The 27,893-nt window shown below is 43.6% G+C and overlaps 1 protein-coding gene across 7 annotated transcripts in view; it reads right to left on the bottom strand.

The window, feature by feature from the left end:
• The window catches only part of KIF17 (kinesin family member 17), a 542,173-nt gene that overhangs the window by 320,469 nt on the left and 193,811 nt on the right, over positions 1–27,893 (bottom strand). For all 7 annotated transcript variants that reach the window (XM_078642580.1, XM_078642577.1, XM_078642579.1 and 4 more), the window contains exon 4: positions 10,665–10,854. In XM_078642580.1, coding sequence (XP_078498706.1) covers positions 10,665–10,854 — 190 coding nt within the window. The remainder of the gene's footprint in view (positions 1–10,664; positions 10,855–27,893) is intronic.

Genomic DNA, 27,893 nt, shown 5'->3' with positions numbered 1-27,893 from the left:
GGTATAAACACGATCTTGACTATATCTGCTGCATTTGTTTTGGGGTAATTCACGAACTGAAGATAGCAGACAGACAAGTAGAAACACACAGACCTCAACAGGAGTCAAAAGCAGTAAGACTATCATAAGGTCTCAAACCTCTCAATTGTTCTTCGGTCTCCAATTATGGTGGCAGTTTCAAGTAAGGCCAGCAACTATTGGAGGAGTTTTCTCTTAGGGAAGAAGTACGTCTAGATAATAGAGAATTAAACGTGGAAGTAATGTTGTACAAAACAAGCCTGCCAAGGTTTCAATGACTTTCAAGGATGGAATAAAGTGAACATTAGGGAGACAGTGAAGACCGACCCACCCACAAGTGGTGGTGCACTCAAGACAACCCAAAAGGCACAAAAAGAGAAAGAAGGAGGATGGGGAGGAAGAGGAGGAAATGAAAGAGATAAGTGCAATGTACAATGCTGATACCGGATATTCCTAGCACCTCTAATTTAATCAACCTGCAGCGCTCAACTGAGCCAGGACTTAAGGTTCCATTGATCAAAGCACATCCAAAAATCAATAACATATAAGGAGTCAGCGTTACAATGGTCCTTAAAACAAAGTACAGAAACAAGAGTACTGATCCATAGTGCAGGGCTGAACAAACTAAAGGTGGCTTCTTTTTTTGACCCCCCAGACTGCAGTTTGCCCGTTGTGGCTGCCCAACCTTTCTAGGTGCCTGATTTGGTTGGGGTTTTTGGCGGTGAAAGGCAGGAGCTGAGAATGTGTGAATGTAAGGCTTCTAGGCAATGCAGTAAGCCTTTGGTCAACCACATAGAAGGTCACGCAGTCCTCTCCCAGTGACCTCATGGAGCCACCATGATGGCAATGCTGGATCTCTGAAGCCTCAATCCATGGGCCTGACGTGGTGTACCAACAGCACTGGGGAAGTGGCTGGAGGGCAGAGGACAAACCGCTGAGCCATTTAGGGCAGGACTACAAGAAATAGCGCATAAACAGAAGAAAGAGGTGGTGGGCGCATTCCTTTTTCAAACCGTAAAATACTCCTCATAACGAAAACTCTAGAAGCTGGGGGTTCGTTGGCTCCCCTGGAGAGCAAGAACTGTTCAGATTGAAAAAAAAATAGTTATGCTCTGTGTCAACTCAATGCATGTTGACATGAATACAAAGACCAAGAATACTGAATCTGCATAAAGGTGTAGAAGCAAAGATGTGGGCAGTCAAAGAAAGAGACCTTTTTGTGGATCAGTCACTACAGATAACAGAGAAACAAACTGGGACATTGAGAACTCCCACTCAGTTTCTTCTTGAGAAAGTCTGCAAAGGTTCACGAGATGCACTATCTGCACTTAATAAATATAGAGGCACAGCTAGAAATACTAAAAAATGTGCAATGAGGGACCAGAACCAATAAGATGTGGATAGTCTGCTTTAAAGAGTTAAAATTCACCAGCGGGTGCAAGTATTCACACAATCAGAACCTGTGCCCTCTTTTTGGAAGAGTTGAAGAAGGCGAAGAAGAGCTGAAAAGATGCTACGATCATACACCAGAGGGGTCAGTTCAGATCCAATTTCCTGAATCAAACTGGAAATCTAAAACAGGAAAAGTTACTTGTCTATAATCCTAGATCTTCTTCAGGGAAATCTCCGTCAAGTCATGAGCACTGAGTAGTCCCATAAGGGATCCCAGGATGCATTTTCATAAAATATATAAATTAAACACTTTTATTTATAAGTGTCACTTCTAATATATTCATTAATATATATATATTTTAAAGGGTAAGTTCAATTTAAAAATGACAAAAAGTTTAATAAAGTGACAAAACAAATTGTTTCCTAAACCTTAAAAGGAAACATTTAACAAAAAATGAACACATACTTAGGTAGTCTGCAGCTTTTACAGTTTGGGGATCTGGGGAAAACAAGGAAAGGGAGTAAGAGAGAAAAACAGATAGGGTCCCACTCTCTTTCATGTAATTATCTGTTTCAAGGGACGGTACCAATCTGTCTAAATGTTGCAAGTGTTGGTAGATCTGAACTGGAGGTTCAGGAGTGGATGGGGCTATGAAGAGCAGTGAGCCGACCAGGAATCCAATGGAAGGCTACAGGAGGTTGCTTAAAACACACCTGCTAGATGCTACAAAGAGATAAAACAACATCAGGACAAAGCAAAGTAAGACTAACTAGGGAACCGGGTGGGAGTCAAAAGGGAGGAGAACAACAAACACAGAGAACGCAATAGGGGTGTGAACTGATATGAAATCGAAGTGCCAATGCCACTAAACGACACTTTGCAAGGCAAAGACTTGACCCCAGGTGAAATATTATATAAGACTCTACCGCCATTTACCTGGAAGTGACCTCAGACCCAGGAACTGAGGTATTGAGTGTGTACACTGCAGTTAACGTACTAGTGATCAAGTCCTTATTAGTTCCCACTGGGCCATCCAGTGTTTCCAAGCCCAATGTGTCTGAGGCTCCACTTGAATCCCGAGTGTGCTCTTATCCTGCAGTAATAAGAGTAAGTGATAACCTGGTGTAGATGTCTGACATCATCTGATGCAACTCACATATAAGATCCTTGTGGAACATCAACAGAGGCTAGTTTCCATATTGTGGCTTCTCATAATACTTACCATATGAGTAATAATAATGAGATGGTACATATCCTCAATGTGACTTGTCTTCACCTTAATCCTAATATCTTCCCAATTGCTGTTTTTCAGGAGGTTGTGGTCCATAGTGCTCCTCCTCATTATCATTGTCCTGGTATTTGGCGTGAAGCGGAGGGGGAAGCAAGACCTTGCTTGGGGATGTGTCTATCGGCTTTACAGGTGTCATTGGAGAGGATCTCTTTGACAAGGTCGTCAATCTGTTGTTAAACAACTTTATTGCAGTTTTTGTTTTTTGCAAACAAAGGGAATACAAATGACATCATATTTACAGATCATAGTCACAAATGCAAAGTGCAGACAATCATATATATCGTCCTGTGATTAATGTGACTAAGTCTGTGAATAATTGAAGGAACGTGACAGCAAGTGAAACAAACATGTGTGGGACAGTAAGCCATGGCATTGAATAGTCTGCAGTCTAACAAAAAGCAACAACATAAAAAAGAGACTAAACATCAACAAGTCGGATTGAGTTGCACAGGTGAAAGGGAACAAAGTAGTCATCATAGTTGTTGTTGTCGACGTGTTTGAGGGTCTTGTAGATAGTGGAGTCTTCAACTGCATAATATCAGGACTGTTTGTTGATAGCGGTGCCATCTGTGGAGGAGCACTGAAGGTGTGTCAACATATTGGTCAATGATGATGGTTTCCAAATTAGTCCAGCAACAGCAGACTGAGTCATCAAAGGTAAGTCAGCAGTGGTCAGCAGAAGTGGTTTCATCGACAATACTGTCATTGAAGTCGGGAAAGACCTTATCCTTGTTAAAGGCATCTCAAAAAGCTTTGCTTTTCCTGCTGCTTGTCAGACATTTAGGAGGCCAGATGTGCCCCCTTAGAAATTGCTTGATCCTGGTGAGGAATTTCATTCAGGGTGAGACTTCTCAACCCAGTAGCAACTTCCAAAGATGTCTTACTCAGAAGTAACTGTAGCAGGCGGCCTGCACGGTCATTGATGGTTTGTGAAGAAAAAGGTATGACAATTCTTACAATCTTTGGTCTTGTGTACAGATAAAACATGTAATCTTCATGAGGGCATACAGGCTCTTTTTGCCACAAGAAGCACAAAGAGTTTTTTCTTGGATTCTACTATCCTGTGAGAAAAACTGGAAGATTCCAGGAAATTATAACCTTGGAGGAGTAACCTTGCAAGAGGAATTGTTATAGGTCAAAGAAGTATCCGATAAACTGTGACAAATAATCTTCCTGGGCAAAGCACTGAACAGGGACTTCCTTCTACTTCACATGCCGTTGAAAATCTGAAGTATGGTGGCCTTTGGTTAAAAGGAGATCAGTGCACTTTCACCTCTTTGGATGAACTTTGAGTTATTTCTAATGATGTGGAGAGGTTACTAAAACAAATGTTTTTCAATGTATTTCTAAGGAAATCTGACCCTACTGCTGCTGCAATGGTATCATGGGGCTCTGAGCTTAACGACAGGGAATGATTTAGACATGTGACTATATGAAAGTTGATAGAGAAATGAGGACATTGATTTTTTTTAACAAATTTGCTAACTATTGTTTCGCATTTCTCAAATCGGTAACCATTAATCCTAGAACTCTAGCCAAGACAATGTGGCCCGGAATGTCCAGTGGGTGTGGGTAAGAAGGAACCGAGGAAGCTATATATGCTCTTAGTCTCTTCTGGTCCAATAGTGGAGATCAACCATAGAGCCCCCCTTCAGGGAACTCCTCATGCTTCTTCCAATATGCATGTGACGTCACATGTTATGTCACATACAAGTGCAAATGAACAATGGGCCACTTCCTTTGGGAGCCTGCTGGAATTCAGTAGCACTCAAGCACACCACCGTCACCACCTAAAAGGAAATGTCCAAGATTGAGGGACAATAAAAAACAAAACAGGCACAGTGAGTGAGGGGGCAGAAATGTATGACTTATGTATGGCATAAGGGCATCCTGGGGACACCTCTTAATTGATATAGAAACATATAATTAGGGAAGCTATCGGGTTAAAGGAGCCTACTTATCTTCACTGCCCCCATTGCCTTTCACTCCCCTTAAATGTAAAAGGTTTTTCTTGTCACTTGTATTCAACTTGTGATATTTTAAAATCAGAAATAGTCTCTTTTAAGACAAATAAATGACATTTGGCCAAGATGGTCTATAGATAGTGTGTGGACATTAATGTTCCCCTGCATGGTATGGATACTATTTCCCTGCATAAGATTTCCAACTGCATGTGATTCTGGTATCCTGACTGTTATGGTCCTGCAGCAACACTACTCTAGCATGTGTGCTGAGACCAAGGCCTCTTCCTGACAATGTGGGGCTCAGCAGGACCTGGATATGGGCCCCAAACATGCTGTTATAGTGGACAGTGCATTAATTGTAATTGTAAAAGGATTTATATAGTGCTTACTATTCCTGATTATAGCAAGTAGCATGCTACTCCGGAACCCCAGGTTAGCGGTTAATCTAGTGGTTATTGTTTGCTATTGCGATTAGTCATGTGCTCTTGAGGAAAAAAAATGCATACATTTACTCCACCTACTTTGTGATTTATTAATACAAGGTAGTTATGATCATTAGTTGGGGCTATGTGGTTTAAGGAGAATGGTTGGTATACTAGATAGGCCGGTGAAGATTAGGTGATGTTAGATTACAGGCATAGGATTTTAAAGAGGAGCGGTTGTAATCAATGAAATGAGGTATCAGCCAACTGCAGAATTACAATAAGAAAAATTGAGGCAGACAGGCATGAGACCAAGAGGAGGGTATTCCTAGAAATAGATGGTATGTAGCAGATGGAATGTAAGAAGAGGGACTCTTCAGAAAGGAAGGAGAGGAATCAAGGTGAAGTAGGTCAAGGTCAATTTTCCATGCATGTTTTTAGGAGTATAGTGGGAGAAGGCTTTTTGAGTTAGCAAGCAATTTGAGAATGTAAGCTGTAGAAAGAAACAACATTATACATAGTGTTTCATATCCAGGGCAGACAGCTTAAATATGTGATTCTGAGTTTACAAATCATTTAAACATTAAAAGCCCTGGCCTGATGTGCTACAAGCTTTGGACACCTTTTTTAAACATTGTCTGGAGTATCCCAACCTTGGCACAAGATTTATATTCGGCACAAAGGGAGATGGCGTAGTAACAAAATGGTCTCATAAAAAGATCTTTCCTCACTAAACTGTAAATTAAAGCTTTTTTCACTCACTCACTTAAAAGGAGTTCTTTTGCACTGGCTGAGAGTGTCTCGCCAGTGCGCAATCAGATTCATACCCTGTTTTGTCGCCTAATCCCATCCAAGTCTATGTTGTGCATTTTCATGTATGTGACTATTGTAGGTTTATGCATTGTATGTATATGCAAAGCAGAGTGCTGAAGGTCTGTAGGTTCCATTTTGAACGCCCTGTGCATGTTCCTGAGCACAAGTTGAGGATGGAGTTGTTTTCCCAAATACTGGAAGTGAGTCAGGATGCAGGAGGGAAGAGATCTAGACATTGAAGTGAAGACAAAGGAGACAAGGTTCCCAAAGAAACTGCATTAGGCCCTTCCTGTAGCGCTGCCACGTGCAAGATGGTGAAGGGGGCAGCAGTCTATTGTTCAGAGTGAGAAGGGTCTCTTAGGTAAAAAAACACCCTTTAGTCTCTTTCCTGATTATTGTCTTTGTGGCTGTTCATAGCTAGGTGCAGATAGTTCACACATCTTTGTGTGTCTGTTGCTGGTGCTCCAGACTGGAGACTACCCTACTGCGAGGGGGCACACCCCACACAAAGGCAGTGTCTACAGAACTGCATAGAGAGGAAGCATCCCCAAACCAGTTCTTCCTGCTCATCCTTCTTTTGATCCTATTAAAACTGTTGTTTCCATCACATTTCAGAACAACAAAAAGATATGCCTATACATGCTCTATTATAGGTATAGAACGGACTAACCTCTTGTAGGGTTCTTTAAAGTCATAGAGGAAGCAGTCTGTCTGCACCGTCGTGATCGGCAGACCAAATCTTTTAGATGCCCTCTCCATGAGGTTATGGAAACCCCCAATGTCAGCAGGTGGAGAGGTAGCGGAATCCTGTCCTACCCACATCCGGATCTTGAGGACCACTATCATCATAATCCACATCTGGATCATGCGTAGGTTCTTCCTGAACCTCTTCATCAGAAGAAACATCATCCACAACATCTTGGGTTTCCAGTCTGGGTTCCGGTTCCACCATCCGCGGGGTCACCGTTGTCACAATGATTGCAGGAGCAAGAGGTCCTGCTGTATTGTAGGTTGAGAAGGAAACCTATTTCTATAATCTTGCAACATCAACTGCAAATCCGATACAAGAGAGGACGGCATGGCCACCATGTCCTGTCCGAAGGTTTGAGGAGGTCTACCTTGCTGGACATATTGGTGTTCATAATATTCTTCAGTGTCTGTATCCTGACACTTCACATTTAAGTCAGAGGGACTGTAGGCATCCCCATAAGGATTATCATCCTCTTCGTCATCAGACTACTCATCCAACAGCATAGTAGGAGGCAAAGGTGCTACTCGCCTAGGAGAAGTCATCTCCGGCGTTATTTGCTGCTTTTTCATGGAAATGTGGATTTTTTGAATAGTCGACGACGGAGTCGTCGTCGACGGAATCGTTGGTGTAATCGTCGTCGATGGAACCGTCGACCGAACCGTCAACGGAGGAATTGATCTCGTCGACGGAGTTTTCCTCGTCGACGGTGGATTGATCGTCGACGGCATCGTCGACGAACTCGTCGTCATCAACATTGCAGCAGACGCCGTCGACGTCGTAGTCCTCGTCGTCGAAGCAGCCGTCGACACCACTCCCGTCGTCATCATCGTCGACGTCGAGATGACAGCCATCGTCGACAAGCAGGAAGGCACCTTAAACGTTGGCGAAGTCCTGTCGACGGAGCCACCTGAGAAGACAGGCTTTTCTGAGAAGAAGTCGTCGACGTACCTGCTGATTTCGTCGTCGACGAACGCTGCTTTTTGTCAGGCTTTCCATCCTGAGAGACAACAGCCAGTGTCTTGCTCTCCTTCGCCTTTTGGGATGGTTGAGAAGGAACAGAAGTATCCTTTTTCACCTTCTTGGCTGTGTCCACCTCAGCAGCCTGTACCAACCTCTCCTTTTCACCTCAGTGAGGAGATTTAATGGGACTAGCCCTCTCAGACCTATCAGAGATCTTATGATGGGCTTGGACAGGGGCCCCAGAAGAAGTAGAGGGAGGAGACCTACCCCTTTTTCTGGATTTTCTGGAGGATGTAGCCTATGAAGAGTCCTCCTCATCCGAAGACAGCACCTCCTTCCGTGACTTCATTTTCTGTAGCCAAGTCAACAATCGGACCTCCCTGTCTTTCAATGTTTTTGTAGAAAAAGTTCTACAGATCTTGCAATCAGTGGCCTTGTGGTCTAGATACAGGCAATAGATACAGTCTTCATGCTTGTCCTCCACAAAAAGTCTCTTTTTGGCACAGGTAGCACAGGCCCTGAACAAAGCCTTCTTCTCCTTGTCAGACATTGTAGTTTGAAGAATAAAATTGTAGAAGAATCAAGTAATAAAGAAAGAAACTGAGCAGAGCTTAGTGGAGACTCCCTAGCACAACGTGCGGTAGAAAAATCTGAGGCTCTAAGGCTCTCTCAGGAAGGTTCTATGGGGTAAGGCTGTTCTGATCGGTTGTTGCAGAAAGTTTGGGCTCTTTTACACAAAGAGGTTAATATGCTACAAAATGAGATGAGGCCTAGGCCTGTTTTTCTCTTTTGTACCTATGGGTATGATATGTTTTTTTATTTACCGAGGCTCCCATTCCGACGACGGGGAATGATACAAAGCATGGGAATCTATGAAAGTTACAATACTGGGGTAATCAACTCGCTGGTCTGGTTGCTCCAGACTGGCCCTTGCCTCCCTGCAAAGGTGAGGCACCTCAGACCTTGCTGGTCTGCATCATAAGCCTTCTTTGAATCCTGCGTGGGTTGCCTTTGCCAAGACTTGTTGACTCCAATCTGGCAGTCGACCCCTCCATCTGTGAGAACCTTCGTGGGACAGCTCCTCTCCAGCATCTGGTCATCCTCGACGCCTCCTGGTCCGCGTGGCTGAAGAGACAAGCTTCACGACCGCACCTGATTGCTCCTCGACGTCGTCTGGTTCCTTCATGGTTCCACCCGATCACTTGCTAGTGACCCAGACTCTGTCCCCTCTGCTTTCAGGTCCTCTTCATCCTCGATCCACCCTTGGATCCACCCGGACATCTTCCTCCTGGTCGCCTGCAGCATCTTTCCTCCAGGTCTCCATAGGCTTCAACGGCGAAACCCGACACATCTTCACACCTATGTACCTGCTTCCTGTAGGTGAGGTAACGCGAGTACTTCGGTGCTCCCAAGGGTATTGACTATCCAAGTGTCTAGGTTTTTAGTTGTTCCTCCTAGCTAAACCGGAAGTGTCCTAAATCCTTGTTTATCTAACTACTAAGTTCCCATTGACTTAACGTTGACTCTCGCGTGTGAGTCAAGACACTGCACGCGCCGCCTGTGGGCCTCCTACTTCTTAACTAAGGTTCAGATAGTGTAGCCCCAGCGATTGCATAGGCCCTAGGCCTTTCCTTTTCTTGTGACGTGGTACTTATACCACTTTCCTTAATATATGGTTTGCTTCGCCCCTAGGGCCTAACTGTAAATTGTGCAGCTTAACGTATTCTGACTAAGTAACTCGTAATGTTCTTTTGCCTCTGATCTCATAAAGAGTTCAGAGGAGTGTGTTAGTGAATAAATACATATATATTTTATATATATCCTGTGTGGTGTCCTTTCATTTGATATTCAAGGGGTTACATATGGTAAAACAGCTGGCTTTACCCGCCCTCAAGAGTCTTTTAGCCTAAGACTGTTCTGTCCATGCTACCACTAGGATAGCTGGTCTATAAGGTTAACTTACAACCATCACCATAAGGGTTGTTTGGACTGGTGCAAGGTGTTCACTAGAATAGTGAACATCATCTACCAGGCCAACTTCTCACCATGACTACAATGCATCCAAAATGCCTTCGCCCGACTGATCGTCAACGTCCCCCGCCGCAGCCACATCACCCCCCACCTGAGAGTCCTACACTGGCTCCCCGTCGACAAGAGGATCACCTTCAAGCTCCTCACCCACGCACACAAAGCACTCCACAACGCCGGACCAGCCTACCCGAACAGCAGACTCCGCTTCTACACCCCCACCAGCCAGCTCCGCTCCGCCAGCCTCGCCCTCGCCGCTGTCCCCCGCATCCAACCATCAACCTCCGGCGGCAGATCCTTCTACTACCTCGCCGCCAAGACCTGGAACACACTCCCTACGCACCTACGGGAGACCCAAGACCTACTCGCCTTCAGAAGACTCCTCAAGACCTGGCTCTTCGAGCAGTAGTTGCACCCCCTCCCCTCAGCGCCTTGATACCCTCACGGGTAAGTAGCGCGCTTTACAAGTACTCTAATTGACTGATTGAAAATGCCAATAATGCTAATTCAGCTGATTTTGGGTTAAGTTTAAGTGGCGCATCCCCTTTTGTTCTTTAAGCTTAGCCAATCAGTGTCTTCATCTAGTCCAGAAACCACAACTTCTTTATAGGGTGATAAAGCTTTCTCTGTAGCTGCCACAAAACAATGGAATTGTCCACCCCCCGCCTTAATTATGCAGGCAGAGCAAAATTTGCTTCAGTTTAGGAGAACACTAAAAACCTCCCTTTATAATTAAAAAACATATTTGTTTTTGGCAATTGTTTTTAGTCGCTGGTCCCTCTGCAGGTGCTCTTAGTTATGTGTCTATCCACAACGCCTTGAAGCTTTTAGAGCTGCACTATTCAAATAAATTTAACATAACATATCGTCGACAGTAGAGAAGCCATGCAGCCTATGAATTTTATACCACTAGGTGATCCCTACATATTCACATATCTCAGAAAAGGCTTGACCCTTCACTTTCTGAATGTACTTACTAGTGTGTGCATACATATCAATAAATAAGACTTTCTTCTGCACTTACCAACGGAGCAGATTTCGATGTGGATGGTGAATATGGAATGGGAGCGTGAGGAGTCTTTATTCATCAGTGTGTAGCCCACAGAACGATTTTTCCAGCCAGTTTCCATGATCAGTTCACACTCTGCCACACTGTGAACGGTGTGCTTGGACAGTGACTTCACATAAACACCCGACTCCGGGTGCTCCTTCAACTGCAAACAAAGCACAACACACTCAATATGGGGGACATTTTTTGTACAAGTCTGATGACCTCTGAAAAAAAGCTGGCTCAAAGCAGAAGAACATGCTGCAAGTAAATAGTGAACAGTTGGAACTGCAAGAGGAACCTATGGCTAGGCTCACAATATTTGCAGAGCAGTGTGGGTATCCTGGAGGATGGGGCACTTATGCATTGTTTTTGAGGTGCAGGGGTAGGAGGGTGAAGTTGAGTTTGGAAGAGCAGGAATGCTGGAGATCAGGAACATTTTGGGGATAACAAAACTTTGCTACGGCCTTGCTGATGTCTCTCACTCTTAGTTATGAATCACTGATGAAATGTAACTGCAATGTTTCCCAATCTATTAGAAGTCAACTTTTTGGCATGACTATACACATACATTTTTAGAAATCTTTAAGAGCCTCATTCCAGTGGCCCTAAATTCCTGATGGGGCCACTAGCCGCACGAATCAGGATTTACAAAGTTCCCTGAAAAGTCAAACACCTATCATGTTTCTCGAAGGCAGTAAAATTCTCTAGGGAAAACCGTGTGGGAGAACTAGGAATGTCAGTGGATCTGACATGCAATTCATGGTTCAATCGATGAGCTTGGTTAATCCGACACTGACTGAGTAAACAGAATCTCCTGTATCTTTAACTCAGGGGAGGCGGTCGGGTGGGTTAAAATCGGGTAACTCAAAATAAGGCACTTGCTTAGTATTTTCCTTTTCAAACACTAATTTCAAATTTTTATAATTTTCACACACAAATGCTAACTATTGTATCATACCAATTCTTTTGTTGTTTCACATTCCTAAACACAATGGGGTATTTTCACAAATTAAATGTTGTAGTATGTTTTGTAGAACTACAAAATGTATTACACAATGTTATGCACAAACCTACATGCAGGGATTACACCTCCATCTCTCCTATACTTATAGTTGCGGAGATCTCCACCCAACTGCGGAGTTTCTGCACACGTAAGCATGTATTTTTTGTGGTAAATGTGGAAAGGACACAGGAGAGTGGCTGGAAAATGAGGAATACTTATGTATAAAGGGTAAGGGTAAGGACAGGCTTAGGGAGGGACGTGAACACATCATCAAAGAGTAAGCCTGTAGCTATTCACATACTGCAATTTTATAGTTACTGTAGGCAAAAAGGGATCCAAAATAACACTAAAGTACTCCAGCTAAGAGCTGGGGTAGGTCAAGCACCACAAATGGCCAATCACTGGTATTGCAACACCAACACCCTACCATAGAAAATAATGGAGTTAGGGACTTAAAATAAGACCCAATATGAAATAATGTTTAAGTAAATTAAGAGAATTTAAATAGTTAAAAAATAAATAAATTATAATTTAATGTTACAAAATATATGCAAATTTTACGTTTTTAATTTAACTATAAAATATTTTCATACCTTTTTTGCATTTCAAATGTAACACTAAATGCTATTATATATAAATAAATTACTTTTAATTTAGTGTACACATCACTTTTACTAAATATTAATAAATACATTTTTTTTAATTTAGGTAGGAGTTTATTTTTTAATCTAAGCTTAAGAAAAGTATTGTAATGTAATTTAATATATTTTCAAATAGCTTAATTTCAAAATGTAGTTAATAGTGCTGTAGCATCATTATTTCTTTAGGTTTACATATAAAATACATGTATAAAATAATTGACATTAATATTTTACATCAAAATATTTAAAAAAACGTTTTCCAAGTTGAATAAATGTTTTTACTTTCCCAATACTTAACTATAGGGGCACTCTGCAGTCGAGCGGAGATCTCAGTGTTGGAACAGGTAAGGAAGAGTTGCCTATGCTTTACCATGGGAAGATCTCTGCAGTTGAGGCCGAGATCTCCATGTAGTAAAGTATAGGGAAAAGCTCCCTGTACATCCTAGTAGTGAGATCTCCGCCCAGGTGGCAGAGATCTCCCTGGGGTAAAGTATCAGAAAAACAAAAAGAACATTTTTTTCTTTAAAAAAAGTTTTGTAAAGTATTTTTATGTTAAATAATAATCTAAATAATTTGTATATACTTATTTTGAATGTAGAACTAAAGAAAAATATGCTAAAGCACTATTAACTACATTTTCTAATTAAACATATATTAACTTATATTAATTATTTTTCTCAAGTTTAAGTTAGGTTACATTTCTTCCATGGTGTGGGGGTCATTTTTTTTTTTTACTGTACCTTGCCACCAGGAAACACCTGACAGTGAGTTTAAAATAAAACACAAAACATAAATACGACTGGCCGCTCAATATAGTGTGGACGGTCAGATGGCTTACCTCCCACGCATCTACTCTGTCGGGCCACTGGAGGAAGTTTTACAATGACAGAATAAATGTTACTGCGTCGACGTAAAATTTGTATTCTGCCAAACTCAAAATCAGGCACGTGGACTTTGAGTTTTGCGGACAAAGTACTTTGTCACTGTTGTAACGGAGTACCTGTCCTGCAAATTCTAAATCCGCCCCAGAGGCCCAAACTAATGCAAATCAGTACTGACCTGCTCCTCACAGGAACAGTTCATCCCGAACCGTGGTCACCTTACCCAGTCACCCTGCTACCCACTGCTTTTTAATTTGGGAAATTTGAGATTCACATCCCTCAAATTTCACTGAATAAGCTAGGCCCCTGATGGAAAGATAGATGTGGAGGACAGCAACAGACCATACATGAGCAGAGGACTGGCCTTGAGCGCCGGAGTGGGCTTATAAGGCAGCTGTTTCGTCTTCAGATCCCTTGTCTCCTCATGCTGGAAAGAAAGAGTTGTACAGCCCTGGATGAGTAGCACAACCCAGTAAAAGACATCCTGGCGTGAAAACTAAAAACAGAAAAGTGCTTGCAAATGGAACACAACAGAGAACTTAGCAACAATGCGGCCTTGGCATAGGAGAAGTACACAATAAAGAACACAGAATAAATGGACTTCTAGTCGTTGAGATGTTGGTGGACGCAGGGAACGATTGATGGTAAAAGTAAGTAAGTGCACACATCACCTGATTGCCCAGGCCCTAATTACTAGAGGAGAACTGAATAAATACAAAAGAAAACAGCATAATATGGAGTACCACAACAGAATAGAAAACCACCCTGTCATGTTATGAATAACAGTGAAAGGCCCATACAAGATAAAGTACGTTTGTAAAGAAAGCATGGGGGCTCTGGTGAGGGTGAGTCCTTTAATCCCACTTTTCCAAGATACAATAAATATTAACAAAAAGAGCAGCTATGTACTGGTGGCAGGAATGCTACATGGGACAGAAGTGATACTTGGAAGTGTGTATGCACCCAACATTGACCAACCCCGTTTCCTAAACACATAATTGGTAGGGATGGCACAATATGTGCACTTGCCCATGGTGGTAGGCAGATTAGTTGAGTAACTAGGGATTATTCACACAACTCACACATGCCTACATCTGGTTACTCTCACAATAATAGTATAGATGCATGAAAACTGAGAGCAAATATTCCAACCTGGAAACTACAGGCAGTAGGGTGCCCTTGAAGATCCAGCTTTTCAGAGAGATAAGAAATAGAATCTCTGAATAATCTAGAAATAATGATAATAAAAACTCCTTTAATGCTAACGAACAAATTACTTACCTTCGGTAGCACTTTTTCTGGTGGATACAGTATCTCCCTGTGGATTCCTCACCTTGTGAATATCCCCTGCGCCAGCAGCATTCGGAATTTTTTTGTAGCTCTCCACGTCGACGAGGACGACGTCGTAGAACCATGACTCGGCTCGCGACCCCGCTGACGTCACTGGAGCCATAAAGGGGCCTCGTCGGCGTGATGACGTCAGTTTCGCCTTTTTTTTACGTACCTTTGAGGCACACGGACGGACCGACATAAATATACATAGTATACACAGTACACAGAATTCAACCAACACACACAGTGTGAAAACATTGCTGTAAAACACTTTCATTGAAAATAAATTAGACAATATCAACATTGGAGGTATACAAGGGTGGACAACGGGGAGGCGGGTGGGTCAGTGAGGAATCCACATGCAGATACTGTATCCACAAAAAAAAGCATTACCGAAGGTAAGCAACTTGTTCTTCTGATGGATACATCTGCCAGTGGATTCCTCACCTTGTGAATAGAGTCCCACAGCAGTCCCCACTCCCGAAGGAGGGTATCCACCCTTTTATACCAGAAAATCTTGGAGAACAGAACGCGGAACGTGTCCGTCCCTCCTCACTTCGGAGTCTAGGCAGTAATGCTTCGCGAAAGTGTGGAGGGAGGCCCAAGTTGCCGCTCTACAAATGTCATCAACAGGAACACCTCTAAATAAGGCAGATGTAGAAGACTTTGACCTGGTAGAATGAGCTCTTAAACCCTCTGGAGGTTCCTTACCGGCCAAAGAGTAACAAATCCTGATGCACAAGACAATCCATCTGGAAAGTGTGCACTTGTGCACCGCTCTGCCTGTCCAGCAGCCAGCAAAACCCACGAAGAGCTGGTCATCCACACGATAGTCTTTAGTCCTATCAAGGTAAAAACTCACCGCCCTCTTAGAGTCCAAACGGTGAAGCCACTCCTCCTCCTTGGAAGGGTGAGGGGGAGGATAGAAGGAAGAAAGGGTAATGGACTGCCCCAGATGGAAGGGAGTTACCACCTTAGGCATAAAACCAGCCCTGGTCCTGAGAACCATTCTATCAGCATGAATAGTCAAGAATGGGGGGTTTGAACTCAGAGCTTGAAGCTCACTTACCCTCCTTGCCGAGGTAATGGCAACAAGAAGTACCGTTTTTAAAGACAATAACCTCAAGGGACACTTGTGTAAGAGCTCGAAGGGAGAACCCATCCAGTAGGTTAAGACAAGATTTAAGTCCCATTGAGGCACAATAAAAGGAGTGGGCACATATTTGTTGGTAAGGCCCTTAATGAATCGTAACACAATAGGTGATTTAAACAAAGACGGCTGGTCCGGCAAGCAAAGGAACGCCAACAAAGCCGATAAATAGCCTTTCACAGTAGCCACAGCAAAACCCTGCTGGGCCAGAGACAGAGCTAACTAAAGAATGTCAGATAAGCGAGCCCTTAAAGGGTCAACAGACTTCTCCCCATACCAATGAACAAATATGGAACACCAATAGGACTAAATAGACTTGGTGGAGAGACGTCTGGCGGACAAAATAACACCCACCACGTCAGAAGGAAGAGAAAAAGAATTCAGGTTGCCCCGTTCAATCTCCAGGCATGAAGGTGTAAGCTCTGGAGGTGGGGGTGTAGAACCTGCCCCTGTGACTGCGAGAGGAGGTCTGCCCTGAGAGGTAGACGGAGCGGAGGGCACGAGGAGAGGTGGAGAAGATCTGTGTACCACACCCTTCTTGGCCAATCTGGGGCGATCAATATTACTTGGGCCCGGTCTTGACGAATCTTCCTCAAAACCCGAGGAATCAAGGGTATGGGAGGAAACGCGTAAAGGAGTCCCAACTCAACTAGAACGCGTCCCCCAAAGCTCCCCGCATCGGATACAGGAGACTGCAGAATGACGGGCAGTGAGCGTTCTCGTGAGTGGCAAACCGGTCAACCCGAGGAGTTCCCCACGTCCGGAAGACGTGACAAACTACCTCCGGATGAAGCCTCCACTCGTGGTCGGCTGAGAACTGCAGACTGAGATTGTCTGCATGCACGTTCTGAACTCCTGCCAGATGATTTGCCATCAGACAAATCTGATGGTCCAGAAACCAGAACCAGAGACGCAGAGCCTCTCTGCAAAGACAATGCGACCCTACTCCTCCCTGTTTGTTGACATACCACATTGTGGTAGTGTTGTCCGTTAGGACTTGAACCGACTGTCGACGAAGGGAAGGGAGGAAGGCCTTGAGCGCCAAACGTATCGCCCGTAACTCCAGAAGGTTGATGTGAAGCAACCTTTCCTCTGGAGACCAAAGACCCTTGATCTCCAGGTCCCCCAGATGAGCACCCCACCCTAGAGTGGATGCATCCGTTATCACTGTGGTCACCGATGGAGGAAGATGGAAGGGTTTTCCCTGAGACAGATTGCCTTCCATGCTCCACCAAGATAGATCTGCCGCTGCTTCTCTGGAGATCCTCACAGACTCCCTGAGATCTCCGTTGAACTGATACCACTGCCTGTTGAGGCACCACTGGAGCGCCCTCATGTGCCAGCGTGCATGATTGATCAACAGAATGCAGGAAGCAAACAGACCGAGCAGGCGAAGGACCTTCAGGACTGGAATGACCGCTCCATTGTAAAACAAAGGAATCATTTCCTGAATTTCGAGAATCCTTTGAGGAGGAGGAAATGCTCGACAGACAATAGTGTCCAGTACCGCCCCCATAAACAGGTTGTGCTGAGAGGGCACTAGGTGAGACTTGGGGACGCTTATCGAAAAACCCAATCTGTACAACAGCTGCATTGTCACTTGCAGATGACGTACCTTCTCCGGCGACTCTGCTTTGATCAGCCAGTCATCCAGATAGGGGAAAACGGAAATCCCCGACCTTCTGAGATGGGCTGCCACCACTGCCATCACCTTGGTGAAGACTCGAGGTGCAGTAGTAAGACCAAACGGAAGGACCGCAAACTGATAATGCTGCGACCCTACCATGAAACGGAGATACTTCCTGTGCGTCCTGCAAGTCGATTGACGCCATCCAATCCTCCTGTTGCAGCGCTTGAAGAACCTGCGCATGGGTGAGCATCTTGAACTTTTCCTGCTTCAGAAAAAGATTCAAGATCCTGAGATCCAGGATTGGACGTAACCTGCCATCCTTTTTGGGTATCAGGAAATACCGGGAGTAGCAACCCTGACCTCTTTCCTGCTCCGGAACCACCTCTATCGCGCCTTTTTTCAACAAAGTTAGAACTTCCACCTGTAGGAGAAGAAGGTGATCCTCTGAGCAAACCCCTTGGCAAGGAGGGTAATTTGGAAGGAATTCCTGAAAGGGAAGATCATACCCATTCTCCACAAGATTGAGAACCCAAAGGTCTGTAGTGACCGATTCCCAATCTTGCAGAAAATGAGTAAGCCGACCTCCTACAGGACCGACATGATCCTAAATGGCGGAATACAGTCAAAATATCGAGTTTTTAATATCGATTTGCATTAATATTGATTAAAAAATAGAGAATGGACACAATATCGACTGGACAGAATATAGACTACAAAATATCAAATAGGATAGCATTAATATCGAATCAAAAATATAGAATGGACATAATATTGAATGGACAGAATATAGACTACAAAAATAGTGAATTTGAGGTAAGTAAGTTAATATCAATTTTTAAAGTGTTTTTTATGTTAGTATATGTTTGAAAAGTGTATATTTATTTTATTATTTATATTAATTAATTATTTTTATGGTATTTCATTTTTGCGTAATATAATTCTGTAGCGGGTTGTGGGTTTATAGGGGAATAGGGTGGGAAGTAATTTAATTATAATTAATTAAATATGTTAATTTATTTATTGGTATTTATTTTGAATTAATTGTTAATTACTAATTGGTGATTAATTAAAATATAATTAGTAATTAATTTTATTTAATAGATTAATTGATAAATATGTTAATTTTAGTAATTTATTTTCTGTAGCGGGTTGTGGGTTTATAGGGGAAAAGGGTGGGAAGTTATTTAATTATAAATAAATAAATATGTTAATTTATTTATTTGTATTTATTTTGAATTAATTGTTAATTAATTATTAATTGGTAAATAATCAAAATATAATGGGTAAGTAATTTTAAATAATGTATTAATTGATAATTATGTTAATTTTTATTAATTTAATTGTAAGTAATTCTATTTTTAAATTCTTTTTTTTATCTATTTTTTATTTATTTTGTAATTGTTAATAAATTTATTAATTGGTAAATAATTTGTATGAGTAGATAATTATTTTTATTAATTAATTTTTATTTGTATTTTTAATTGATTAATTAATATATTATATAAAAGTGTTAATTTTTTAATTAATTTGTAATTGGTATTAATATTTATTTTATTTTTATTTATATATGAAGTATTTACTTTCCCTACTGTTGCACTCACTGGAGTGGGAATAGTAATTTTTACCCTCCTGCTATCCAACGCTTTCCCTACTGTTGCACTCACAGGAGTGGGAATAGTAATTTTTACCCCTACGCTATCCAACGCTTTCCCTACTGTTGCACTCACTGGAGTGGTAATAGTAAATGTTACCCTTCCCGCTATCCTACGGTAAAAATATTGTACATTTTTTATTAATATTACGTTTATATATATATATATGTATTAACAACTCAATTTGTATGGTTTTTTATTTACTTACATTAATTATTTATTAATTTTAAGGTTATTTAAGTATTTTAAGTATGTTTAAGTTAGTTATATTTATTATTTCAATTAATTTAAAGCATTTTAAAAATTCGATATTTTGACTAACTATATTTTTTACATCGATATTTTTGATTCGATATTTTTGTACTTACCTGTTTGGAGATAGGTGGTCGATATTTTGGTATTCTATATTTTTACCTCGATATTTTGGTAGGTCGATGTTTTGGCATTCTATATTATGTCAGTGATCCCTAAATGGCGGATCTAGGGCTGCTTTGCTGTGGTAATAGGAGGGGAGGAAGAGGAGGAGGAGGAGGGCTGACGACCTCGTGGGCGACCTCTATTCTTGCCCCTGAAAGATCCATACAAGGTATTTTGCTACTGCTGTTGCTGCTGCTGAGGTTGTTTGTAGGAGCGAAAGGACGAACTCCCAAAACCTCTGTACCTACTAAACGTTGAACCCCTAGGCTGACTCTGAAGGCCTAGAGATTTGGCCGTTGCCTTACTATCTTTAAATCTTTCCAGGGCCGCATCCGCTTTCTTGCCAAAGAGACCAGAGCCATCGAAAGGTAGATCCAAAAGTGTTGCCTGCACATCTGGGGAGAACTCTGAAGATTTAAGCCAGGCACTTCTTCTTGTAGCCACAGAAGATCCCATGATCCTGGCGACAGAGTCCGCCGTGCCCAAACCATTCTGACTCAGCTGACGAACAGCTGCTTGAGTGTCCTGTAACACCTCATTAAAATTTTCCTGTCATCTTCGGACAATTTTGGGGCAAGTTGTTTCGCTGAGTCCATTAGGGCATGGATATAGCGACCCAAAAGACAGGTGGCATTAGTTGACTTAAGGGCCATGCGAGCCGAAGAAAACATCATTTTAGCGGACTGGTCGAGCTTCTTTGACTCTGTCAGCCAGAACCTGTGGAAAGGCACCAGAAAACTTCTTTGAACAGGCAGCCTGGACTACTTTGAACAGGCAGCCTGGACTACTAGACTCTCAGGAGAGGGGTGTGATGATAATTAATTCATGATCCTCTGGAGCCACCCTATATCTCGTAGCAATTGCTTTGTTAACTGCTTGAGCCGAGCATGGTTTACGCCAGACTTCCAATACAGGATCAGTAATTGCCTCATTAAACGGTAGCAGAGGTTCTACAACACAAGTAGGAGAGTGGAGAACTTCCATCAGAATATTAGATTTAAATTCAACAGAAGGAAGCTGAAGGTCCAAAAGTTCTGCTGCATTTTTAATCACTGTATGGTAGGGGACAACATCCTTTGATGGAGCATCAGAAACAGGAGAACGCTCCCACTCAGGAGACATATCAAAGCCACTTGCCTCTTTTAATTCCATAAAACGGTCATCAGAGTCCTCTACCTCACCTTCCTCCATTTCCTCCAGACGAAATCTCTGCTCCTCCAAAACTCTCTGAGCTTCTCTCCTAAATCTTATTCAAGGCACCGACGCCGGTGGAGCCGAGACCGACTCCGAAGGACCTGGAGCTGGTGTCGTACATGGATCTGTCGGCACAGCCTGGGCTGAACGAGGTCGACCTGACGGCGCCGGAGAGGATGAAAACGGCCTCGACGTCCCCGGCGCTGGGAAATGCCAAGACGGCGCCGCCGGAAGAAATGGCATGAAGGGAGCCTAATGATTAAATATGAGCCCGAGGGAAACCCCGAGCTACTAGAGGCACAACTCTTGGGCCGTAGGCCTCTCAAATGTAATCAAAAGTTAGTCATCCCAATTTGCTGATGTTTGCAAGATTTTTATTCTCTTGGTTTTAAATGTTTGAAAAACATAACAATAGTCATTGCATTCTATGAGCTACGATTTTTTCACAAAAAGATTTCTATGTTACAGAAAACATCAAAATAACTGCATATGATTCATTAACCAAATCATCAAATTACATTTTGTAATCACATTATATCTACACAGGATTCACAGTATATATCCCAAAATTCCAATGCATTTCGGGTTCATCCTGAACCCTTCGTCAGGGGATATATTAAATGAATAATACGTTGTCAAATCTTGAGTTAACGGCGTCCTGTTGTGATGTCTTTTCAGGATCTACAAAACAGCAACAGAAATATCTATATATCACTCAATCACTGAGTACGTGTTCAAAAGCCAAATAGGTAAATAACTCGGGAGTGCCGCTGAGAGAGTGCCCTCGTGTGGAAAAAATAGCAAGCCCGGTGCAGAGAACGCACCTACCCCTATACCGATGCGACATGCGCCAAACAGAAAACTCAAACGTGAATAACTCTCATCCAGATATTGCAGAATTAACGCGTATGATACCAGAAAGTCCAAGAGAGTGAAAATATTAAACCCTCATGTGTTTAAGAGTGCACACCAAAAAGTGGGTGTGGAAACATGTAAGAAAAAGAAAAAGAAAGACTAACTACTTAGTGAGAGGTCTGGCTTCTCCAATCATCTTACTAGACGGTAGCCCAATTGGGGCGCGTGTCTGTAAGCCACTTGTAAGCTGTGTGAGGACCAAACTCCTCGTATCCAAATACCCTTGGAAAAAATATGGAACAATCAGTCCCCTGAACTCAACCCGTTATCGTGAACAGACCCCGGTGACCCAGAGTGCAGCTTACCGATATAAATGATGGAAGCGGGAGTGCTCGATTAACTTAATTCTAGTATTCTGAAAGAGAATCACAAGTTCCTCAAAAACAAACCCCCTACGTTAGCATAATATAAACTAAGGCAATCGGACAGAGCCTCCGTGACTTACCTATCCCTTCCTACGCCGCCAATCATACTGTGTTGCCAAGCGTGAGTCCGCCCAACTGATCACGTGGTGCGGAACTCGCGAGTATTTATGAAAAGAGTAAACAAAATTAAAAACGGACTTTAAATAAAACACCCTCACCCAAAAGCGAGAGTGTACTATGATTCAAAACCTATTTGAAACGTGCCAGTCATCCTCAGTCTCAGAGCAAATCGGAACAAAGAAAACAACTATAAAAGTTAATTGAAACAAAGTAACAGCAAAGCAATCAAAGTACCATGCCACTAGTCGAGCGTCACTCGCTATATCTATAAATAGCTGTGACCCATATTACTATGTACAAAACCCAACAAAAATCTGAAAATCTAAATGGATACGAAAAAGCAACATAATACCAAAAAAAATTAGTCTTGAGATCTAAAAAAAGGAGAAACAGAAAGAATGTACTGATAGTCGGATCGTGCTCAAGCGAAGAAGAGGAGAAACTTCAAAGAATGAAAAAGAAATCCCAGCGTACTCCAGTACAATCTATTCAGTAATATCATACATTTACGGAAAACATAGTAGTTCGTAATGGTCATTGAGACCCCCTGGACTAACTGTACCTAAAGTCTTTATCCAATGTGTTTCCCTCCTAGCTAGGAGTGTATTGAAATCCATTCCTGATACTTGCTTAATACATTCCAAAACCGTGTATCTTACTTGGGGAATAGTATGTTTGGCTTCTACCCAATGTCGGGCTAATGATGAATTTGTGTTCTGGTTTCTGATGCGACTTTTATGCTCCACTATACGTGTTTTAATTTTTCTGCTAGTTCTTCCCACATATTCTAGCCCATACGGGCATTTGATGGCATACACTACTCCTCCTCCAAGAAATGGCATGAAGGGAGCCTAGGCATAGGCCTGAGGAACCCCCAGATTAAACACTAATGGACCCATGGGACCCGAAGGTGCTCCAGAGGGGTACATAGCCCTATGGAATACTCCATATATCGAATTTAGATAATGCGAAGGATCTTGACCCAGGCTTGGAAAAGCAGGATAGGCTCCAGGGACAGACTCCGATGCAGGCGTTACCGTGTACGGGCCAGCCAGCGCCGACAGCGGATCCGATGGAGTCGCCTGCTCATCCGGCACAGGAACTTCTTCTACCGGATCCGGAGAATGTTCCGAAGTCGGTGACGGAGCCGGCGTCGGAGATCGAACAGGAGAAGCTGCAGGCGAAGCCGATCTCACCGGAGAAGCTGGATTCGAGGGAAAAGGAGACACAAAGACCTTACGGCGTAGATGGACTTGAGAAGTCGACTTCGGCGCCGCCTCTCTATCAGAGTGCCTCTTCTTCTTTTTATGCTTCTTGGCTCTTGAAGCATCCCCCAACGTCTATTTCGAGCCCGACCTCGACCTGGAGCGTGACGTCGACCTCGACCTTCTTCTTCTTCTTCCTCTTTTCTCTTTCCTCATTTTTGCCATGAAGAGCTGAGCTTCTCTTTCTTTCAAAGCCTTCGGATTCATTTTCCTGCAACAGGCACATCCCTCGACGTCGTGATCCGACGACAGACACCAAACGCAGTCTTCATGTGGATCTGTAATGGACATATGTTCTTCGCACTCCCTGCAAGGCCTGAACCCAGACTTCCTCGATGACATCCTACGGAGAGTACTAGAAAAACCGTTAGCGTCGACGGCGTGGAAAAAAGAGAACTGGCGTCATCACGCCGACGAGGCTCCTTCAAGGCTCCAGTGACGTCAGCGGGGTCGCGAGCGGAGTCATGGTTCTACAACGTCGTTCTCGTCGGCGTGGAGAGCTACAACAAATTTCCAAATGCTGCTGGCGCAGGGGATATTAACAAGGTGAGGAATCCATTGGCAGATGTATCCATCAGAAAAGAAGCTACCAATTGCACGATCCATCTAGGCATCTCATTTCTGTTAAAAACGTAGGGCCTGATTACAACTTTGGCTGTGCTGCGCCAGCTTTGCGCTGGCATAGCACCGCCAAAGCCGTACACGGTCCACCTGCCAGATGACGAGTACAACCCGTGTCTGGGGGGCTTTTAATTTGCTGTTCCCAAGGCGGTACCCTGAAAATAGGCACTGCAATGGGAATGCAAAAGCTCCATAAAGGCATGGACTGTGAAGTCCATGCTGTGCGCGAACTTGGGTGTATACAAACAGGGGGCACATGTTGTGCCCCCCCTGAATACATCCCCATGGCAGCAGGGGAATGGGGACCCTGTATTGCCCCCTTCATTTTCCCACCATCAGGCTTTTCATGGCTGGCTCACTGCCATGAAACGGCTGGTGGTGGGGAAACTCATAATATGTTCAGCGGACCGCGGAAATCCCGCCTTGCCTATTCGATACCCCTGTTCGCTGTGCCACTGCCAGGGAACAGCAGTTCCCTGGCGTAGCCGGCACAGAGGTTGCAGTCCAAATGGCCACCTCGGAATAGGAAATTGCAGGACCGCCAAAAGTCTGGCGCTCAAAGATCGCCAGATTCATAATCGGCCCTCTTAGTTGCTTGCATTCGAAAATACCGTATTTTAAAAAAGAGTGGCTGTAAAAACAGTTTTTAACACACAGGTATACTTTCCATTGGCCCCTTTGTAGCTTTTTTCAGATTAGAATTTATGTAGTATAGATGTAAGCCAATTCTAAATTTTAAAAACACGATTTTCCAATTCATCGGGGAACGAGACAGGGCTTCCCACTGTCTCCCCCTCCTCTTCGCCATGGGAATAGAATCACTTGCGCGGTTCATCAGATGCGACGCACAATTGCAGGGCTGGAAGGGATCTTATGAGGACCGTATCGCCCTCTATGCAGGTGACGTCCTGCTTTTCCTTGCAGATCCGGCAAGATAAGGTTCCTCGTTGCCTCCGGATTCTCCAATTATTTGGGGCTGCATCTGGCCTGCGCCTAAATCCTGCCAAATCAACACTGATACCCCTCCATGCATCACGAGACTGTGTGGACTGGCAAACAGATATCCCCATTCAACGCCTCACCTTTAAATACCTAGGAACCTGGGTGGCACTCCTCCCACAACTTATCTGGTCACACAATCTCCCCCTTTTGATCAACAGATCGAAGGAAGACCTTCGCAGGTGCCAATTCCTCCACCTGAATCCTTTTGCGAAAATTGCTCTGTTCATGGTGCTTCTTCAGTTCATTCACATACTCCAAAACCTCCCGCTCCATCTCCTATGAAGATGGTTCCAGGAATTATATAAAACGACCACAGCTTTTCTTTGGGGAAACTCCAGACCGCGCATGGCCCTTACACACTGCCAACAAGCCCTCTACGACCGAGCGATGGGGATGACAAATCTCTTCTTGTATTACATAGCCACCTGTCTCCTGGTGATACATGACTGGTTCTCCGGTGGATGGACTGACCCGGCTTACCGATTGAGGCTTAGAGAATTGGGGTTCCACCGGATGCAGGGGATGCTTTACGGTTCCCTGGTCACTCGGGCCATTCCGGAGGTTAATCGGGCGGTTCTGCTCAGCACTAAGTTTTACACAATGGGATGCAAAACGTACACTGCAGACAACCCTATGGCACAGCATCTCGCTGAGAGAGTAGACGGCACTGGAAAGGTTTAGAAGATGAGACCTGATCGGGTTCACACACTTGGGGGATGTATTGTCGGGGGAGGGGGGGACCTACCCTCTTTTCAGGACTTGCAGCACATTTACTCACTTGATCCGACTCAATTTTACAGGTATCTACAACTCCATCACCCCATCAGCATCCATGTCCCCGCAGGCACCACACCTTCAGAGTTCAGCCAATGGTAGCTAAAGTAGTTATGGGTAATTTAGGGAAGGGAGGGATATCCCAAATCTATTGTTCCTTGGTGAATAACTCCTCTGCTAAAGGGGTGTGCCTGAAGGACTGGTGGGAGCAGTGGCTGGGTCCCCTGGGGGAAGAGGATTGGAGAGACGCACTCATCGGTCCTCGGGTGATCACTATCTCTGCCAAACTCCGATTAATCCAGATTTACTACTTACACTGTACTTACCTCATCCCTGTCCGATTATACCGTGCTGGCCTTCTTTCAGCCCCCCCAATTGCCCAAGGTGTGCATTAGAACCTGCAGACTTTTATCATATGGCTTGGTCCTGTACTGCACTCACTCGGTACTGGACCACAGTGGTGAGTGAGATCACTGCGACACTGGGATGGGAGGTCCCCCTGAGCCCCTGGTTCTTATCCTGGGAGTCATGGAGGGTGTGGGTGGCTCTCGGGCAGACAAGAGCTTTCCTAGGAACTGCCACCATGGTGGCCAAAAGAGATATAGCTGTTGTCTGGAAAGCACCCCCCCCCCCCCAAGAGCTCTCGCTGGCGCAGAGGACTTGATTGGTGTGCCTTGCAGGAGAACCCAGGGGCAAGTTGTTGGGTCTAGCGAACTAAAGCGGCTCAGGTTGAGTACAGGTGACATTACAGACTCCAGTCAAGACCACGTTAATGTCAGCTGAATGGGAAGTTACTCTTGAGCGACTGAACTTGTACTAAATGACAAGTGTAAAAGCATAATGTGTTGTTTATAAAAAAAAATATTTAACAGCTCGTGTCTGAGAAAGGCATTTGGTAAAGCATCTATATAAGGGATCCATCCCTCGTTTTGCCAAAAGAGTTAGGCAAATCAGGTTAATGCTTTAACACTTAAGTACCTCATGTTCTCTGGCTCGTTTTTTTTAGAGATTATGCGGAGTTGTGCCTTAGTGGTGGATATTTTTGCTTCCTATATTTTATCCCTGTCTCCTACATCTGTCTTCTAGGTTCTTTCTGACCCCCTTTCACCATTTCAACTCACTCTGTACAATATCCTTTTTACAGAGGGTGGAGATCTTTTGCCCTTCCCCACTTTCCAAAAATCGCCAAAATCTTACCACCTGTGCACATGCCAAATATCTCCAGGCTATTACACTTGCTTCCATTCTTATAGCCTGGACCACTGTTGATTTTGGTAGCAACAGCATGCTTTTTGGCATTTTCCATCTTCATACTCCCACATGTTTTCTGCTAAGGTTTAGCAATCCCACTCCATATTGAAATGGTTGAATCATAGCTTCGTAAGCAGACAGGACTGGTCTTAAAGACAGTTCTCCATAATCTTTATTAGAACATTGGAATGTTGGGAGCTCAATTGCAGACAATGGAGTGCTCCCTGCTTCTAAGGGCGGGTAAAGGCCCGCAGAGCAACATTCCAATATTCTACAAAGGCTTCTCGAAGCTCGAGGGGATTTAAATCCCCTCGAGCTTCGAGAACCCTTTGTTTAATTTGTTAGAATATTCTGCCCTCTAGTGGCAGAATGTTCTAATAGCCTTATAGCCCTTCGTAGCAGGGCTATACCGGCTATTAAAGTTCCGCTGTTTCGTTAAAGTCCCTCGCCTTCGGCTCGGGCCTTTAACGATTCAGCGGTCCTTTAATAGCCGGTATAGCCCGCTACGGCGGGCTATAAGGCTATATTAGAACATTGGAATGTTAGGAGGTCCATTGAAAACAATGGAGTGCTCCGGGCTTATAATGGCTGGTATAAGCCTGGAGCTCCAACATTCCAAGGGCTATAAGGCTATTAGAACATTCTGCCACTAGAGTCAGAATGTTCTAAAAAAAAAAGAACAAAGCCTTATGGGAACGTGAGGGGATTGGAATCCCCTCCGGCTCCTTGTAGCATTTGTTCACAGCCAGAGCTGTGAACAAAGAAACATTGGAATGTTGGAGCTCCAGGCTTAGTGTGTGGGTATCTCCCTAGACAATCTGAACAGTGCATCAATACGTCATGCTAAATGCTAAGTTTGTAATTGGTCAAAACAAACCAAGCAAAACAGATATAAGAAATCTAGATTTATTCTGTATTTTAAAAAAGGATAAAAATATACAAGATAAAAAATCTGAACTTATCCATTACGGCACAGGCAGCGGATTGTC

Source organism: Lissotriton helveticus, chromosome 5_1, assembly GCF_964261635.1.
Source record: "Lissotriton helveticus chromosome 5_1, aLisHel1.1, whole genome shotgun sequence".
Lineage (NCBI taxonomy): Eukaryota > Metazoa > Chordata > Amphibia > Caudata > Salamandridae > Lissotriton > Lissotriton helveticus.
Note: the sequence above shows the minus strand (reverse complement) of the source record. Positions and strands in the feature narration are given on the sequence as shown.